Source organism: Lutra lutra, chromosome 5 (assembly GCF_902655055.1).
Source record: "Lutra lutra chromosome 5, mLutLut1.2, whole genome shotgun sequence".
NCBI classification, from domain to species: domain Eukaryota; kingdom Metazoa; phylum Chordata; class Mammalia; order Carnivora; family Mustelidae; genus Lutra; species Lutra lutra.
In genome coordinates this window covers 95,542,504-95,559,564 of record NC_062282.1, presented here as the reverse complement: position 1 = coordinate 95,559,564, position 17,061 = coordinate 95,542,504, and the positions used below count along the sequence as shown (strand labels likewise).

Sequence of the window (17,061 nt, the reverse complement as noted above, 5' to 3'; positions counted from 1 at the left end):
TGTACAGATAATATACATAAACATATATATACACATGCATAGGATCATATAATTAGAGATATATTTAAGGACACACTATAGATTATTAACTTTATTTTTGAGAAATTGAAAACAAAACAAAAGGCACAAAACCCAAAAATGCTTCAATGTCATGTTTGTCTAAAATTATATGTAAGTTGGTTATATATGTAAAGATGTTAAATAAGAAAATAGAAGTATCTCAAAAACCACAAAATCAAATTCTTTATTTTTGAGAGTTAACTAAGCATAAGTGTATAATTTTGGTTTGTTTTGTTTCTGCAGTAATTCCACTGAATGAAGAAGTTCTAGTGACATTAGGAAAAGAAGAGGTAAGTCACTTAATCAATCTGCAGTAACCCTAATTAACTTATAAGTGTTTGGGATTCATGATATAAGTAGGATGAATCTACTTTAAAGCCATATTGATTTTTTATTTTTATTTTATGTTTTATTGAATGGAATATTTTAAAAGACTTGAATTTTGTTTCACCAATTTGTATACAGAACTGTTATTAGTATTTAATAGTAAACTTTATTCTTTTACTTAATTTTCAGTTGATTAAACTCCTCATAATAAAAGCATAAACATTAAACATAGTTAAATGATGATAATATACATCTGTTCTTCTCAAAACTTAACCTACATATCAATAAAGACATTTTTTAACGTGTAAGTCCATTAGGTCAAACAAGAATTGTAAACAAGGTTGTAATGCATGGAAAGAAATAAGTATCTGTGTGTCAAGAGAATTAGACAGGGATGAAAAGATATCTGCCCTACAGAGTTGAAAAAAGTTTTGGGATTTGAAGGAACCTAATACCTCAGTATTCAAGGTTCAAGTCCAAAGCTAAAAACAAGAAGATTTCTTTAACAGCAGAACATGACTGTCAGGCTTTCTTTCTTCTAATCAGGCAGCTAAGTTTTTACTCCCACACTTAGAAAGTGGAGGTATTGGATATGGAGACATTAAACTACTGAGGCTCTGGACTCAGAGATACCAGGTTGGGTGTTTAGTAGGGTTAGTGTGCAGGTCAAAAGTCAGAAAGATCATTACTGTGTGGTGGAAGTACCAGCTCCTTCTCTAGAGGTCTTACAATCTATTATAAAATAACCTCAGACTGGAGATAAAATAATCTTCTCTGGGAAATCTAAATGGCTTAAGAAAAAAGATCTGTAAGTGCTAGTATATGGGGTTCTCAGTGAAAAAGCAGGATTGGTGTACATCAAAAAATCCCATTCCTACACAGAGTTTTTAGTATTTTTGAGTTTTAAACATAAATGTCCAGCCAATGGTTATCAGCATTTGTGAATGCCTCCAAATGGAAAGGTAGAAACCCAAAACAACTGACAAAGATGAACCTTAAGGAAGTAGAGATAATTCAGGGAACAAAGAACTTAATAGTATCTTCAGAGAGACAAAAATTTTTTGATTAAAAAATAACGGGAGGGGTCCCTGGGTGGCTCAGTCATTAAGCATCTGCCTTCGGCTCAGGTCATGATCCCAGGGTCCTGGGATCAAGCTTTGCTTCTGGCTCCCTGCTCAGCAGGAAGCTTGCTTCTCCTTCTCCTACTACCCCCTGCTTATGTTCCCTCTCTTGCTCTTTCTCTTTCTCTGTCAAATAAATAAATAAAATCTTAAAAAAAAAAATAACGGGCACCTGGGTGGCTCAGTTAAGTGTCTGACTCTTGATTTCGGCTCTTGTCATGATCTCAGAGTCATGAGATCTACCCCCATGCTAGGCTCCTCACCCACTCATTGGAGAGTCTGCCTGAGATTCCCTCTCTCTCCCTTTGCCCCTCCCCCTGCTTGTGTATGTGTGCTCACTCCTTCAAATAAACAAATAAATAAATAAGTCTTTGAAAAAAAATTAAAAAATAACAGAACATCAACTTAAGAAAAGTACTACTTCATACCCCCTCGACATTGCTATAGTCAAAAGACAGACAATAACAAGTATTGGTGGAGATATGGAGAAATTAGAACATTGATAAACTGCTAATGGGAGTATAAAATAGTGCAGCCCCTTTGGAAAGCAGTTTGGTAGTTCCTCGGAAGATGAGAGAGTTGCTGTTTGAACGAGTAGTTTCACTCCCAGCTGTATACCATAGAGAAATGAAAATAAGTGTGTGTCCACACAAAAACTTAAACATGAATGTTCATAGCAACATTTTTCTTAATGGCCAAAAAGGTTAAACAACCCAAATATTCATCAACTGATGAATAGGTAAATGTGATATGCCTATACAGTGACGTACTATTGTCTAAAATAATGAATTACTTATATGTCATAATATAGGTGTATCTTGACAACATTGTGCTAAATGAAAGAAACCAGTCACAAAAGATTGCATATTATATTATTTCATTTATATGAAATGTCTATAATAGGCAAATCCATAGAGACAGAAAGTAGGTTGTTGCTTATTGATTAAGGCTGGATGATTGGAGAGGAGATAGTAACTGCTAATGGATACTGCTAACAGGTTTACTTTTGGGATGATGAAAATGTTCTAAAATAGATTGTGGTGATGTTTGTACAACTCTACAAGTACAGTAAAAATAACAATTATACACCTTAAATGGGTACTGTGTTGTATGTGAATTATATCTCAATGAAGCTGTTATTTTGAAAAGGACAAATCAGAATAAGAGCCTTTCTAAATAAAAACATAATACCTGAAATAAACACAAAAATGTTGGTAATGATAGTCATGGAAATCTCCTACAGAGTAAGGATGGCAAAAAAAGAAAACTAGGGGCTCCTGGGTGGCTCAGTGGGTTAAAGCCTCTTCCTTCAGCTCAGGTCATGATCCCAGAGTCCTGGGATGGAGCCCCGCATCAGGCTCTCTGCTCAGCGGGGAGTCTGCTTTCCCCCCCACACCCCGCCTGCCTCTCTGCCTACTTGTGATCTCTGTCAAATAAATAAATTTAAAAAAAAAGAAAACAACTGGAATAACAGAAGATAGTAGAACTATAGTATCAACTCAGAAGTACAAAATAAAACCAGTAGAAGTTCCAAATTAAAAAAAAAAAAGAAAGAAAGAAAATGGAAGGGAAGAAACCTAAATAATACATGAACATTTTCCCAGAATGGAAAATAAAGATTCTTTTTCATATTGAAATGAACCACCAGATTTTCAGTATCATGAATTAAAAATGACATGACATAATGATCCACTGTAATTTTTCCCTTTGGTAGCAGTCCTTAAGCTAGCAACTCTGGTTTGAACTGGCTGAAATTCAAACGATGCAGTACTAGCATTGGCCTTAACATTCTGCTTTCATTTTAACTATTACAGATAAAAATAATAAAGAGATTGAATATTTAGCTTGTTTATTTCTCAGTATTTTATATCTCCTTATGCATCCTGTCAGCCACCTTATGCATCCAGTCAACCAGCTGTCTGAGAATTTTTTCTGTCCATTTCTAAATTCCCACACTACTTCTGCTTATAAATATTGATCATGGTTCAGCTGTTGTCTTCTATCTTTGTTGACTGGGTAAACATCAGGTGCCAGGTTCCTCATTCTCTGCCCCATTATCCTTCTTTTTCCCACAGAGTGCTTTCATTATGTTTTGGTGAGCCAGGGTCAGTATAGCAAAATCCCACTTTTGATGCCAGCTGTTGTCAGGGTTTTTCCTAAGCCCACTCTCATTTCGTCGATGGGCACACAGGAGTCAGAGAAGCTATTGTACTTATGGTTACAGTTCTTTACAGTGAGAAGACACAGATTAAAATGAGCAAGGGAAAACACAGATAGGCTAAGCTTATAGTAATCTTTTCCCAGTGGAGTTGATAAATTTGTTTAATTCTCCTTGAAACTGAGTACACAATATGTACAAAGTATTGTCATGTAGGGAAGTTCACCTGGGACTTGTCTAGAGTTTTTTTTGTTTTTGTTTTTGTTTTTTTTTTTTAATGTTATTTTATTTATTTGACAGAGATCACAGGTAGGCAGAGAGGCAGACAGAGAGAGGAAGGGAAGCAGGCTCCCTGCTGAGCAGAGAGCCCAACACGGGGCTCGATACCAGGACCCTGGGATCACAACCTGAGTGAAAGGCAGAGGCTTTAACCCACTGAGCCACCCAGGCGCCCCTAGAGTTTTTATCAGTAGTCAGTCACTATGCATAAGGGGCTTCCTTGACTGACCTCTCCTACTCACACTTCAGCCCTCAGAGCAAAATTGCATTCACCATAAATCACATAGTTAGAATAAACTCTCTGATCAAATTGGTGCCAACTGTGGCTTGAACTCACAACACCAAGATCAGAGGTTGCATGCTCTACAGACTGAGCCATCCTAGCACCCTGTATAAACACTCCGATGAGACATAATATTCTAAGGCCTCAAAGCTCATCCTTCAGGAGTCCACAAGGGACCTGTCCTGAAAGCAGGCCCTTCTTGGTAATGTGCAGGTGTGCACCCTTGGCTTGCTCAGTTAACTCTTTCCTGCACACTTATCTTTTTATTTTCTTAACAGTATCTTAAAAAAAATAAGTTCCCAGTTTGATTAACTGTTTTATCATTTTTTTAAGGTTTGTGCTCAAATATAAGGAATATTTACCCAACTTAAGGTCACAAGTTTTTCTTGAATGTTTTCTTTAAAAATTTCAAAGTTTCACATTTATGATCCAGTTTGAATTAATGTTTTTATATAGAATGAGTGAGTGATAAAGGTGTATTTTCTTCCTTCCTTCCTTCCTTTCTTTTTAAAAAAGATTTTATTTGTTTATTTGACCGACAGAGAACACAAGTAGGCAGAGAGGCAGGCAGAGGGAGAAAGGGGGAAGCAGGTTTCTGAGGAGCTCGACGCGGGGCTTGATCCTAGGACCCTGATCATGACCTGAGCTGAAGGCAGAGGCTTTAACCCACTGAGGCACCCAGGGGCCCCAAAGCTGTATTTTCTTTCATATGAATACAATTGTGGGCATTCCAGCACAAACAGTTGAAAAAAAATATTTTTAAAAATTTCCTTTGCATGCTTATTGAAAATTAATTGGCTGACCATATATGTATGGATCCATTTCTAGACTCCATTTGTTCTTCATTCATGGTTATTTCTTTGCCTTTTTACTGTATTTCTGCCTTTAGGTCAATACCACATTGTTTTATTTACTGAAGTTTTTAAGTCTTGAAACAAAATAGTATGAATTCTCTTATCTTTTTTGTTCCTTATTGAAATTACTCTGTATTTTTATATAGAGTTAGCTGGTCATTCAATCACATAAAAAGCTTACTGAATTTTGACTGAGATTCTATAGTTTAATTTGAAGAGAACTGACATCTTTAGCCCAGGGATCCATGAGCCCTGTATGATCTCTGTATTTACTTAGGTTTCCATCTATTTAGTATTTTTAAGATTTATCTCATCAGTGTTTTATAATTCATTATATCAAAGACTAAAAAAGAAAAAAGACATTTGACTGTCCCAATGAATTCAGGAAGAATAAGTAACAAAATTCAATATTAATTCTTTATTTTTTTTTTTAAATTTTATTTTTTTAAGCAAACTATCCCCTATGTGGGACTTGAACTCATGACTCCAAGATCAAGATTCTCATGCTCTACTGGTTGAGTAAGCCAAGCATCCCAATTCATGATTTTTTAAAAGACTTAAATTGTAATAGAGGTGTACAGGCCTTACACATTTTTGTCAAGTTCATCCCTTTAGTATTTCATATTTTTGATGCCATTAAAGTGGTATTCTTTTTTCACTTGTCAATTATTTAATTCTGATACATACAAATACAATTAATATTTATATATTGATTTTCTATTAGTGAGTCTGAAAAACCCCTTTATTCTAGTGGCTTTCTTGTAGATGTTGTAGGATTTTCTACATAGCTAGTTATGTCATCTGAGATCAGAGGAAATTATATTTTATTCCTTTACAGCTGGATGCCTTTCATATCCTTCCTTCTTTCCTTCCTTCCTTCCCTTCCTTTCTTTCCTTCTCATGAGCAAGAGGGGCAGAGGGACAGGGAGAGAGACTCTCTAGCAAACTCAACGCTGGGCATGGAGCTGGACTCGGGGTTGGATCTCACAGCCCTGAGATTGTGATCTGAGCTGAAACCAAGAATCAGGTGTTTAACTGACTGTGCCAGCTAGGTGCCCCTACATACCTTTCATATGCTTTTCTTGGCTTATTGTACTGTTCTAGAACATTTATTTATTTTTTTTAGAGATTTATTTATTTAATGCCTTTTTTTTTTTTAAAGATTTTATTTATTTGACAGAGATTACAAGTAGATGGAGAGGCAGGCAGAGAGAGAGAGAGAGAGAAGCAGGCTCCCTGCTGAGGAGAGAGCCCAATGTGGGACTCGATCCCAGGACTCTGAGACCATGACCTGAGCTGAAGGCAGCAGCTTAACCCACTGAGCCACGCAGGTGCCCCTAGAGATTTATTTATTTGAGAACAAGAGGGTGCACTAGCAGAGGGAGAGGGAGAGAATCCCAAGGAGATTCCCCACTGAGTGCAGAGCCCAACACAGAGCTAAATCTCACGACACTGTGATCATGACCTGAGCAGATATTGAGAGTCGGTGGCTTATCTGACTGAGTGCCCAGGTGCCCATGGAACATTTAGTAACATACTTAATGAAAATGGTAAGAATGGACATTTTTTTCCCTTGTTCCTGACCTTAGTGGATAGCATTCACTCTTTCATCATTAAGTGTGATGTTAGTAGTAGGTTTTTTGTAGATTCCCTTAATTAAGTTGAGGAAATTACCTTCTATTACAATTTATGGCATCTTTTTCCAAAATCATGAATTATTATTGAATTTTGTCATTTATTCTTCGAAATTCATTGAGAAGATTTTTTTTTTCTATTTTAGTCTGTTGATATAAAAAATTACATTGATTTTTAAAAACATGGAATATTATATTAGTTTCAGGTATACAATATAATGATTCAATAATTCTATACATGTTTTAGTCCTCTTCAAGATAGGTACACTATTAATCCCCTTTATCTGTTTTCCCTATCCCTCCATACACCTCCTCTCTGGCAACCTAGTGTGTTCTCTATATTTAAGACTCTGTTTTTTTTTCTTTGTTCTTTAGTTTCTTAAATTCCACATGTAGGTGAAATCATATGGTAGTAGTCTTTCTCTGTCTGATGTCTTTTGCTTAGCATTATCCCCTCTAGATCCATTCATAATTGTTTCAAATGGCAAGATGATAGCAAATATATACCACATCTTCTTTATCTGTCTATTGAAGTGCACTTAGGTTACTTTCATATCTTGGCTATTGTAAATAATGTTACAGTAAACATAGTGTTATATATATATATCTTTTCAAATTAATGTTTTTTTTTTCTTTGGGTAAATACCTAGTAGTAGACTTACTGGATCATATGGTGATTCTATTTTTAATTTTTTGAGGAACCTCCATACTGTTTTCTACAGTGGCTGCGTCCATCTGCTTTCTCACCAATAGTGCTTAAAGATTCTTTTTTCTCTACATCCTTGCCAACTTTTGTATTTTCTTGTGTTTTTGATTATAACCATTCTGATAGTTATATAATGATATCTCACTGTGGTTTTAATTTGTATTTCCCTGATGGTTAGTTATCTTGAGCACCTTCATGTGTTTGTTGGCCATCTGTATGTCCTCTGTTTTTTCTGTTTTAAGATTTTATTTGAGAGAGAGAAAGTGAGCACGATTGGAGGCTGGGGGTGGCGCAGAGGGAGAGGGACAAGCCTACATAGGGAGCCCAATGCCCGGCTTGATCCCAGGACCCCAGGACCCTGACCTGAGCCAAAGGCACACACCTAACCTATTGAGCCACCCAGGCACCCTGTGTGTTCTTTTTGGAAAAATGACTATTCAGGTCCTCTGCCCAGTTTTAACTGGATTTTTTATTTTTGTTGGTATTGAGTTGTATAAGTTCTTTATATAGTTGGATATGAACCCCTTATCAGAGCATTTCCAAATATCTTCTCCCATTCAGTAAATTTTATTGATGGTTTCTTTTATATTTTGGTGTGGTCTCAGTAGTTTAATTTCACTTTTGTCTTCCTTGTCAGAGGAGACATAGCCAGAAAAATATTTCTATGGCTGATGTCAAAGAAATTTCTATGGTTGCCTGTGTTTTAGAAATTTTACGGTTTTAGGTCTTTCATTAAGGTGTTTAATCCACTTTGAGTTTATTTTCTGTATGGTATGAGAACGTGGCCCAATTTCATATTTTTGCATGTAGCAGTCCAGTCTTCCCATCCTTCTTCCCATTTGTTGAAGAAATGGTCTTTTTCCCATTGTATATTCTTGCTTCCTTTGTTGTAGATTAATTGACCATAACAGCATGGATTTACTTCCGGACTCTATATTCTGTTCCATTGATCTATGTATCTGTTTTTGTGCTATGACGTACTGTTTTGATTACTACAGCTTTATAGAATATCTTGAAATCTGGGATTGTGAAACCTCCAGCTTTTGTTTGTTTTCAATATTGTTTTGGCTATTTGGGGTTTTTTGGGGTTCCATAGAAATTAGAATTATTTTTCTGAGTTCTGTGAAAACTGCCATTGGTATTTTCATAGGGATTGTGTAAATCTGTAGATTGCTTTGGATAGTATAGACATTTTTTTTAACAATATTGATTTTTCCTAGAAGAGACTCTTTTTTTTTTAATATTTTATTTATTTTTTTGACAGACAGAGATCACAAGTAGGCAGAGAGGCAGGCAGAGAGAGGAAGGGAAGCAGGCTCCCCGCTGAACTGAGAGCCCGATGTGGGGCTCAATCCCAGGACCCTGGGATCATGACCTGAGCCGAAGGCAGAGGCTTTAACCCACTGAGCCACCCAGGCACCCCGCTAGAAGAGACTCTTAATCTCAGGAAGCAAACTGAGGTTTGCTGGAGTGGAGGGGGATGGAAGGGATGGGGTGGCTGGGTGATGGATTTTGGGGACAATATGTGCTATGGTGAGCATTGTGAATTGTGTAACACCGATGAATCACAGATCTATACCCCTGAAACAAATAATATATGTTAATAAAAAATAAAAAATTTTGGTTTTTCCTGTCCATGAGCATGCAATACCTCTCCATTTGTTTGTGTCATTTTAAATTTCTTTCATCATTGCTTTATAGTTTTTGGAGTATAGATCTTTCACCTCCTTGGTTAAGTTTATTCCTAGGTATTATATTGTTTTTGGCGTGCTTGTAAATAGATTGTTTTCTTAATTTCTCTTTCTACCACTTCATTATGAATGTATAGATATGCAGCAGTTGCTGTATATTAATTTTATACAATGACTATGCAAATTAATTGACTTATTAGTACACTGATTTTTTTAAAAAATTATCTGCTTAACCATTTATTCTTGGGGAAAACCCACTTTGCTTAATCTTTTTTATTTATTGATGGATTTAATTTAGTAAAACTTTATTAAGATTTTCTCTGTCTATGTTAATGAGAGATAGTAATCTGTGGTTTTCTTTTCTTGTGACATCTTGGTCAGACTTTGGCATCAGGCCTAATAGAATGAGTTGAGAAGTATTCTCTTTTCAAAAGAGTTTGTATAGAATAAGTATTATTTATTCCTTAAATGTTTGTTAGAATTCACAGATGAAGCCGTCTAGGCCTAGAGTTTTCTTTGTGGGAAGATTTCTAGCCACAAATTCAGTTTTTTTATGGCTAGTTAGGTTTTTCTTTTTTTCTCTGAATAAGTAGTAGTTTGTGTCTTTTTTTTTTTTTTTTAAAGATTTTTTATTTATTTATTTGACAGAGAGAGAGATCACAAGTAGACGGAGAGGCAGGCAGAGAGAGAGAGAGAGGGAAGCAGGCTTCTTGCTGAGCAGAGAGCCCGATGTGGGACTCGATCCCAGGACCCTGAGATCATGACCTGAGCCGAAGGCAGCGGCTTAACCCACTGAGCCACCCAGGCGCCCCTAGTTTGTGTCTTTTAAAGCGTTTGTCCATCTCCTCTAATTTGTTACATTTATTCAGTTTGTTCTTAATATTCCTGTATTATCATTTCAATGTTTATAGTAATGTCACCTCTCTCATTCCTAATGTTATTAATTTTTGTTCTTTTTTCCTATTGTAATTAGTGTGGGTAATTATGATGACCACCTCAAAGAATCAGCTTTGGGTTTCATTGATTGGGTTTCATTGGCCCCCCCACCCCCAATTTTCTTCTTGTTTGTCTTACTTTTTATTCAGTGTACTTTTTATTTTATTTGTTCTTTTTCTTATGGTGGAAGCTGTCCTTAATTTGAGAGCTTTTGTTTTTTTCTTTTTTTTAAGATTTTTTTTTTATTTATTTGAGAGAGAGAGAGCATGAGCAGGAGGAGTAGAGGGAGAAGCAGACTGATGAGCTGATGAGGGGTGGGAGAGCTCCATCCCAGGATCCTGTGATCATGACTTGAACAGAAGGCAGGTGCTTGAGGGACTGAAGTACCCAGCTGCCCCAAGAGCTTTTGTTTTTCTAATATAGGCTTTATTTGCTATACATTCTCATCAGAGTACTGCTTTTGCTTCACCCCAGAAATTGTTATTTTGTTTTTATTTTCAAGTAATGCATAATCATTTTTTTCTTGTGGATTACTTGTTTGACTCATGGATTTTTTTAGAAGTACGTTTTTAATGTTTAAGTGTTTGCAGATTTTTCCAGTTACCTTTCTATTATTTATTTTTAATTTAATTATATTGTTAGTTCATATTTAATGTAATGTCAGTGTGGTTGCTCTGAAATCTTTGTACTTGATTTTTCTTTCCTATTTGTATTACCTTTTCTCTGTTCCTGTTTTCCTCTCTTTCCAATTTCCTGACTTGTGTAGTTTTGAAAATCAACCTATTTTACTTATACTATTGGTTTACTGGTTAGTCCCCCCCCCTTTTTTGTGGTTGCTATAAGGTTTATGATATACATCCTTAAATTATCACTGATTTAGATGTGTAAAAAGCTAATGGAAACCCTTGACATCAGAAGAAAGGAATATTAGCTAATATGTTCTAGAAACAAAAAGATACTAGAAAAAACTCCAGATGTTATTATAATTTTCTATAGCCACACAGTCTTCTTTGATGTTTCTCAAATACGTCATACATGCTTTTACCTCAGTGCATTTGTACCTACAATTTTCTCTGCTTGGAACATTCTTTTGCTAGAAATGGTCATGTCTTATCTCATGTCTTCTTTATCTGCTGCTGTACTGTTAAGCTGATCAGAGAGGTCTCTCTATGTCATACTACCTAAAAGAGTCATTCCTATTCCTCATGTCTGTCTGTGTTCCTATTTTTGACTTATGGTAACTTAAGGTAACTGGTAACTTCATGATACTCATCACTTACTGGAGTTATATATTTGTTTGTCTCAGTTCTCCTCTGTGTTCATCTTTGAATCCCTGACTCCTTCAACAATGCCTGGTAGTCTACGATCAATATATATTTGTTAAATGAATGATAATCATTTGTGTCTGTTTTTGTATAGTTTCCTTAGAAAAGAGACCTAATCTAACTGATTACTGAAAACTTATTTTTTAATCGTCTTTCACTATCAAATTAAAATGTATTGCTCAAAACTACTTACGTTTTTGAATTTAACAAATGAAATGTTACAAAGAACCTAATATCTGCTGTATATTTTCCTTTCAGGCTTACTGGTAGGCTTTTTTGCTCTTGATTTCTGACTATCTATCCTAAACAATTAATGTAAATTTCACTCTCATTAAAAAATATAACTATTTATAAGATTATAGACTAAGCAATTTGAATTATTTTGTTCTAGTTCCAAAAATTGAGACATGATCTTGAATTGGTACTCTCTACTATTCAGTCAAAGAATGAAAAGTTAAAGGAAGACTTGGAAAGGTATAACTATATTATATTACCTTTAATCACTGATATATATTGAATTGGTATTAATGTGTTATTTGGCTGTGTTGGTATTGTTTTTCCATGTTTAAAGGGAGCAACAGTGGTTCAATGAACAACAACAGATACTGGAATCTCTTAATGTACTACACAATGAATTGAAACATCAGGTTGTGACATTTTCTGAATCCAGGTATTTGTATTCTAATTTTTTGAAATAGGAAAAAGTTATTTTTTAATGTTACATGAAATATGTACATGAAAAGAAGGGAAATTTTACTAGAAATTGTGAGTTTTATTTTTAACTTTTGCCTGCTGTTAGTTACATGACATTTGATTAATGACTTGATGGATAGTTTCCCTGCATGTTAAATAGAAAGTTTTACTTACTTTTTTTTTTTTTAAGATTTTATTTATTTATTTGTCAGAGAGAAAGGGACAGAAAGAGCCCATTAGTAGCAGGAGGAGCAGGAGTAGCTACAGAGACAGAGGAGCATGGAGCATGGAGCCTGATGCAGAACATGATCCCAGGATCCTGGGATCATGACCTGAGCTGAAGGCAGATGCTTAACCCACTGAGCCATGCGGTGGTCCCGAGATTTGTACTTTCATAAAGCTAGTTATTTCGTTTGAACAAATGAAGTTTGAAAAAAGTGTTTGATCAACTTCATGAGTTACCAGTTACATATATTTATGTATTTTATGTATTTTATCAGTAAAATATTTCTCTTAATTTTAAAAATATCTTTTAGAATCTTTGGTGAGCTGAAAACTAAAATGCATGATATAAAAGAATATAAGGAGAAACTCTTGGTTACCTTGGGTGAGTTTCTGGAAGATCATTTTCCTCTGCCTGATAGAAATGTTATAAAGAAAAAGAAAAAGGTAAGTTTTAGAGAACACATTCATGTAGATATTTATATATGATACTGTTTCACATAAGTTCAAATGTAAATTTTCTGATAAATTTTTGTAAGTTTATTATATACGTTTCAAAGAAACACATAGATACATGTACAGAAATATTTCATATTATAATATTGATTGAAAGATATTATAATTCTAGTTGATAATATTGATAGTTCAATAAAACAGGATTAAATGCATTTTTAAATATTTACCCGTATGGTAGGGGGAAAAAATAAACCTTTTAAAAATAATATATTGAACACTACCAGAAGAGTTACGAAAATGCTCACAATTTATTGTTAAATGGATTAAACATAGCTAACTAAATTTTATGAGTCTAATCTGTAACAAAAAATGTAATAGTGCCTACGTCTGGGAGCTAGGATTTTAGGTGAGATTTGTTTTTGTTTTTGTTTTTACTCTTTTCCAAATTTTCCATGGTGAGCATATGTAAGTTTTTAAAATCAGACGATAGCTATTAGTTATTGTAAGTTCTTGACTATTTTACTAGTAGTTATGATGGAATAAAACTTTTCCACAAAAGTTAGAAATTATTTTATTTGGTGACACAAGATTGGTAACAACTACTTTAATTCCTTTTTTAAAAACAGTATATAGTATAAATAAATAGAACTTGTGGAAGTAGAGTAGGCATTGAAACCAGCACCAGAATCATCTTTCTAAAAATATGTATTTTCATCATTTTTCAACAAAAAACTGATGGCTCCCTACTGGATGAAGGCTATAAAGTATAGAGTAATGGATTTGACTGTCTATCTCTTTAGCCTCCTGTCCAACCATTCTTTATTCATCTCTTGCATGAATCTGTTCAACTATACCACTCTAGTCCCAGCAAGTATGCAATGACCTGTCTCTTTTCGTGCCTAATACGTTTTATTCCATCTGCTTACAAAACACTTCCTATCTGATGAGGTTAGCAAATTCTTACTTAATAATCAAACATCATCTTTTGCATGAAGTATTTTTTTTTAGACTTATTTATTAGAGAGAAAGTGTGTGTGGCAGTGGGAGGGGGAGAGGGAGAGAGAAACTTAAGCAGTCTTCTGGCAGAGCGTGGAGCCTGACATGGGGCTTGATCTCATGACCCTGGGATCAAACCTGAGCCGAAAACCAAGAGCTGGATGCTTTGGGTCCCTGAATGGCTCAGTTGGTTAAGCATCTGCCTTTGGCTCAGGTCATGATCCCAGAGTCCTGGGATCGGACCCCACATCATGCTCCCTGCTCCTCTGGGAATCTGCTTCTCCCTCTCCCTTTGGCCCTCCTCCCTGCTTATGCCCTTTCCTTCTCTCTCTCACCCTCTCCCGCAAATAAATAAATACAGTCTCTGAAAAAAAAAAAAAAAGAGTTGGACAATTAACCGACTGCGCGACTTAGGCATGCCCCTGTGTGAAGTATTAAGTGAAGTTTATGTGCCATTTTATTACCATTTGTCACAGGATTTTGTAGTGATCATTTATGTCTATCTCTCTGTTCACCCACCATGCACTCTGAGCTCCTTGATGTGTTGATTTCATCTTCGTAGGTCTATTATCTTACATATGTATTATAGTACCTTCTGAGTTCATATTTATTCAATGACTATGAGTATACTAGGAAAAGGAGAGAGAATTCTCTTTGTTTTCTTATAATCTGTATTTGTTATTCTTCCCTTTCTTCATTGTAACTATTAGGAGGCTTTACATATTTTATGTACTATGTCTCCCATTCTATCCATTGTTATTTATACACCTTGTTCATTTCTAAAATTATTGACAGCCTTCTGTTAACCATTTCATTAAGTTCAGAATTCCCTGCCTCTTAATGATCATAATCCTACAATAACTCAGTGACATTTTCTGATTCCAGTCTTGCCTGTTTTCAACATTTTTTAAAAAATTTCTCAAACTTCTCCAATAATAGAACCAGAGGTTTTGAGGGATTCTAAAAGGGAATCATTGATCACCAGAAGCCATCATGGATTTGTCAAGTCGTATTTAATAAACTCACTTTTTTTTGAAGATTTTATTTATTTGACAGAGAGAGATCACAAGTAGGCAGAGAGGCAGGCAGAGAGAGAGAAGGAACAGGCTCCCTGCTGAGCAGAGAGCCCGATGCGGGGCTCGATCCCAGGACCCTGAGATTATGACCTGAGCCGAAGGCAGAGGCTTAACCCACTGAGCCACCCAGGCGCCCATAAACTCACTTCTTTTAAATGAAGTATATGACCTGTTGATACATGTTATAAAATGATAGATTACTTTCTTTTTTTTTTCTCTTTCTCTGTCAAGCAGTAATACTGGATGTATTAATTGACTCAATCTGCCTTAATAAAATACTGCAGATTAAATGGTTTCAATGAAAGATTTTATTTTCTCACTGTTCTGGAAGCTGTAAGTCCAAGGTCAAAATGTCACTGGGTTGGTTTCTGCTGAGGCCTTTTTTCCTGGACAACCATTTCTTGCTGTGTCCTCACATGGCCTTTTCTCTGTTCGAGAGTAGAGAGCTCTCTGGTGTCTCTTTGTCTTAGAAAGACACCTGTCCAGCTGGGTTAGGATACCACCATTATGGTCACATTTAACTTTAATTACTTCTTTAAGGGCTTCATCTCCAAATATAGTCACCATGGGGGATGAGACATGAACATGTGAATTTTGAGAGGCACAGTTCCATCCATAACACTGGGCTTTATCATTCAAAGATGTGTACAAAAAGAAAAAACTTGAATCCCTCCACCACCTCATTAACATTAGGTGAACATCATTTGAGACGTCTTTGTAAACAGAAGTATAAATAGATTGATGAATGAATGTGCAGATCAATGTAGTTTTTTTTTTTTAATAAAGATTTTATTTATTTATTTGAGAGAGAGAGCATACACAGGTAGAGGGAAAAGTAGGCTCTCTGCCAAGCAGGGAACCCAATACTGCGCTCGATTCTAGGACCCCAAGACCATGACCTGAGCCAAAGCCACCCAGGTGCCCCCAGATCAGTGTAGTTTTGTATAGGCCAGTATAAAATAAGTATTACATGTAATTTTACTGAATTTGATAGAAAAATGAGTGAGGATGATTTATTTAACTCAGATAAATATTTCTTTGCTTCAAATGATTTTAATTCTGGAGAGATCCCTAATATAGAGAAAACAAATTATGAAAAACATTATAAAAGATTATAATATGTTTTTAAATTTCATCTTTCAATTTTAGACAGCATTCATTGACTCCCTGCTATGCAAGATGAGGAAATTAACGTTCTTCCTCCTATACCTTCATTACAATTTGTGTTATTTATTTTAATTTTTGGCAGGTTTATAGCATTTTTATTCTGTATTATATTGGATTAGATGTATTGATTTTATATTGTATTGGATTCTATGCTTATCATCTTTTAACATTTGAGTTTTTAATTTTAACTAGTTTGATTTGATGGATTTCTTTGATAAGTAAATTGTTCAAGTAGAATTCCTGGGCATTTTATTTCTGAGGTTCTTGAATGATGAAAATACTTTGTTTGCTTTTATAGTCAAAGGATATTTTCAGCACATTAAAAAAAAAATTAAGATCTGGTAGGGACTGCTCCATTCTTCTGAAATAGAATGTGCTGTGGAGATCTGAGGTAAGCCTCTAGATACCTCAAGTACATATCTGAAGAGTTCTTTGTCTTTGAACTTCAGTAATTTAACAGAGATACATCACAATGTTGATCATTCAATATTAGTTTTGCTTTGAAGTTGGCATTGTTTTTAGGGACAGACTTAGGTCACATTTCATTTCATGTAAATTTTATTTTATTATGTCATGTTGTTTTTCATATCTTTTTTTTTTAACATATAAAGTATTATTTGCTCCAGGGGTGCAGGTTTTTTTCATATCTTTACGCTGAAACATTTTTTTTCTTGGTTTGCTCTCATTATATTTTTCCTCTGCTTTTTCTTTATCTCAAACATTTATGTTTTAATCTGTGCTTTGTAGCTGTTTGTTTCTGTATCAGTTCTTTAGTTCTGTTTGTTTTCATCACTACTGAAAGCTGCTTTTTTTAACCACTCTTATTTAGCAAGGTATTAGAAGTCAGTGATTTTGAGATCCAGTTTTACTATCTTTACTCAGGAATCACATTTTTACTCTTTCTTTAGTATACCTGTACTTATGTAAGAGTTTAATTTTTTTTAAATTAAGATTTTACTTATTTATTTACCTGAGAGAGGGTGAGAGAGAGAGAGAGATAGCACGAGCGGATGAAGGGCAGAGGGAGAAGCAGACTCCCCACTGAGCAAGGAGCCCAATGTGGGATACGAGCCTGAT

At 35.1% G+C, this 17,061-nt stretch overlaps 1 protein-coding gene across 4 annotated transcripts in view; it reads left to right on the top strand.

Moving 5' to 3' along the window:
* The window catches only part of CENPK (centromere protein K), a 50,530-nt gene that overhangs the window by 30,193 nt on the left and 3,276 nt on the right, over positions 1–17,061 (top strand). For 3 of the 4 annotated variants that reach the window (XM_047729755.1, XM_047729753.1, XM_047729754.1), the window contains 4 exons: positions 304–350; positions 11,766–11,848; positions 11,946–12,044; positions 12,604–12,736. In XM_047729755.1, the coding sequence (XP_047585711.1) occupies positions 304–350; positions 11,766–11,848; positions 11,946–12,044; positions 12,604–12,736 (362 nt within the window). Of the gene's footprint in view, positions 1–303; positions 351–11,765; positions 11,849–11,945; positions 12,045–12,603; positions 12,737–16,282; positions 16,376–17,061 lie in introns of all 4 variants that reach the window. The other variant, XR_007127418.1, reaches the window with a different exon arrangement.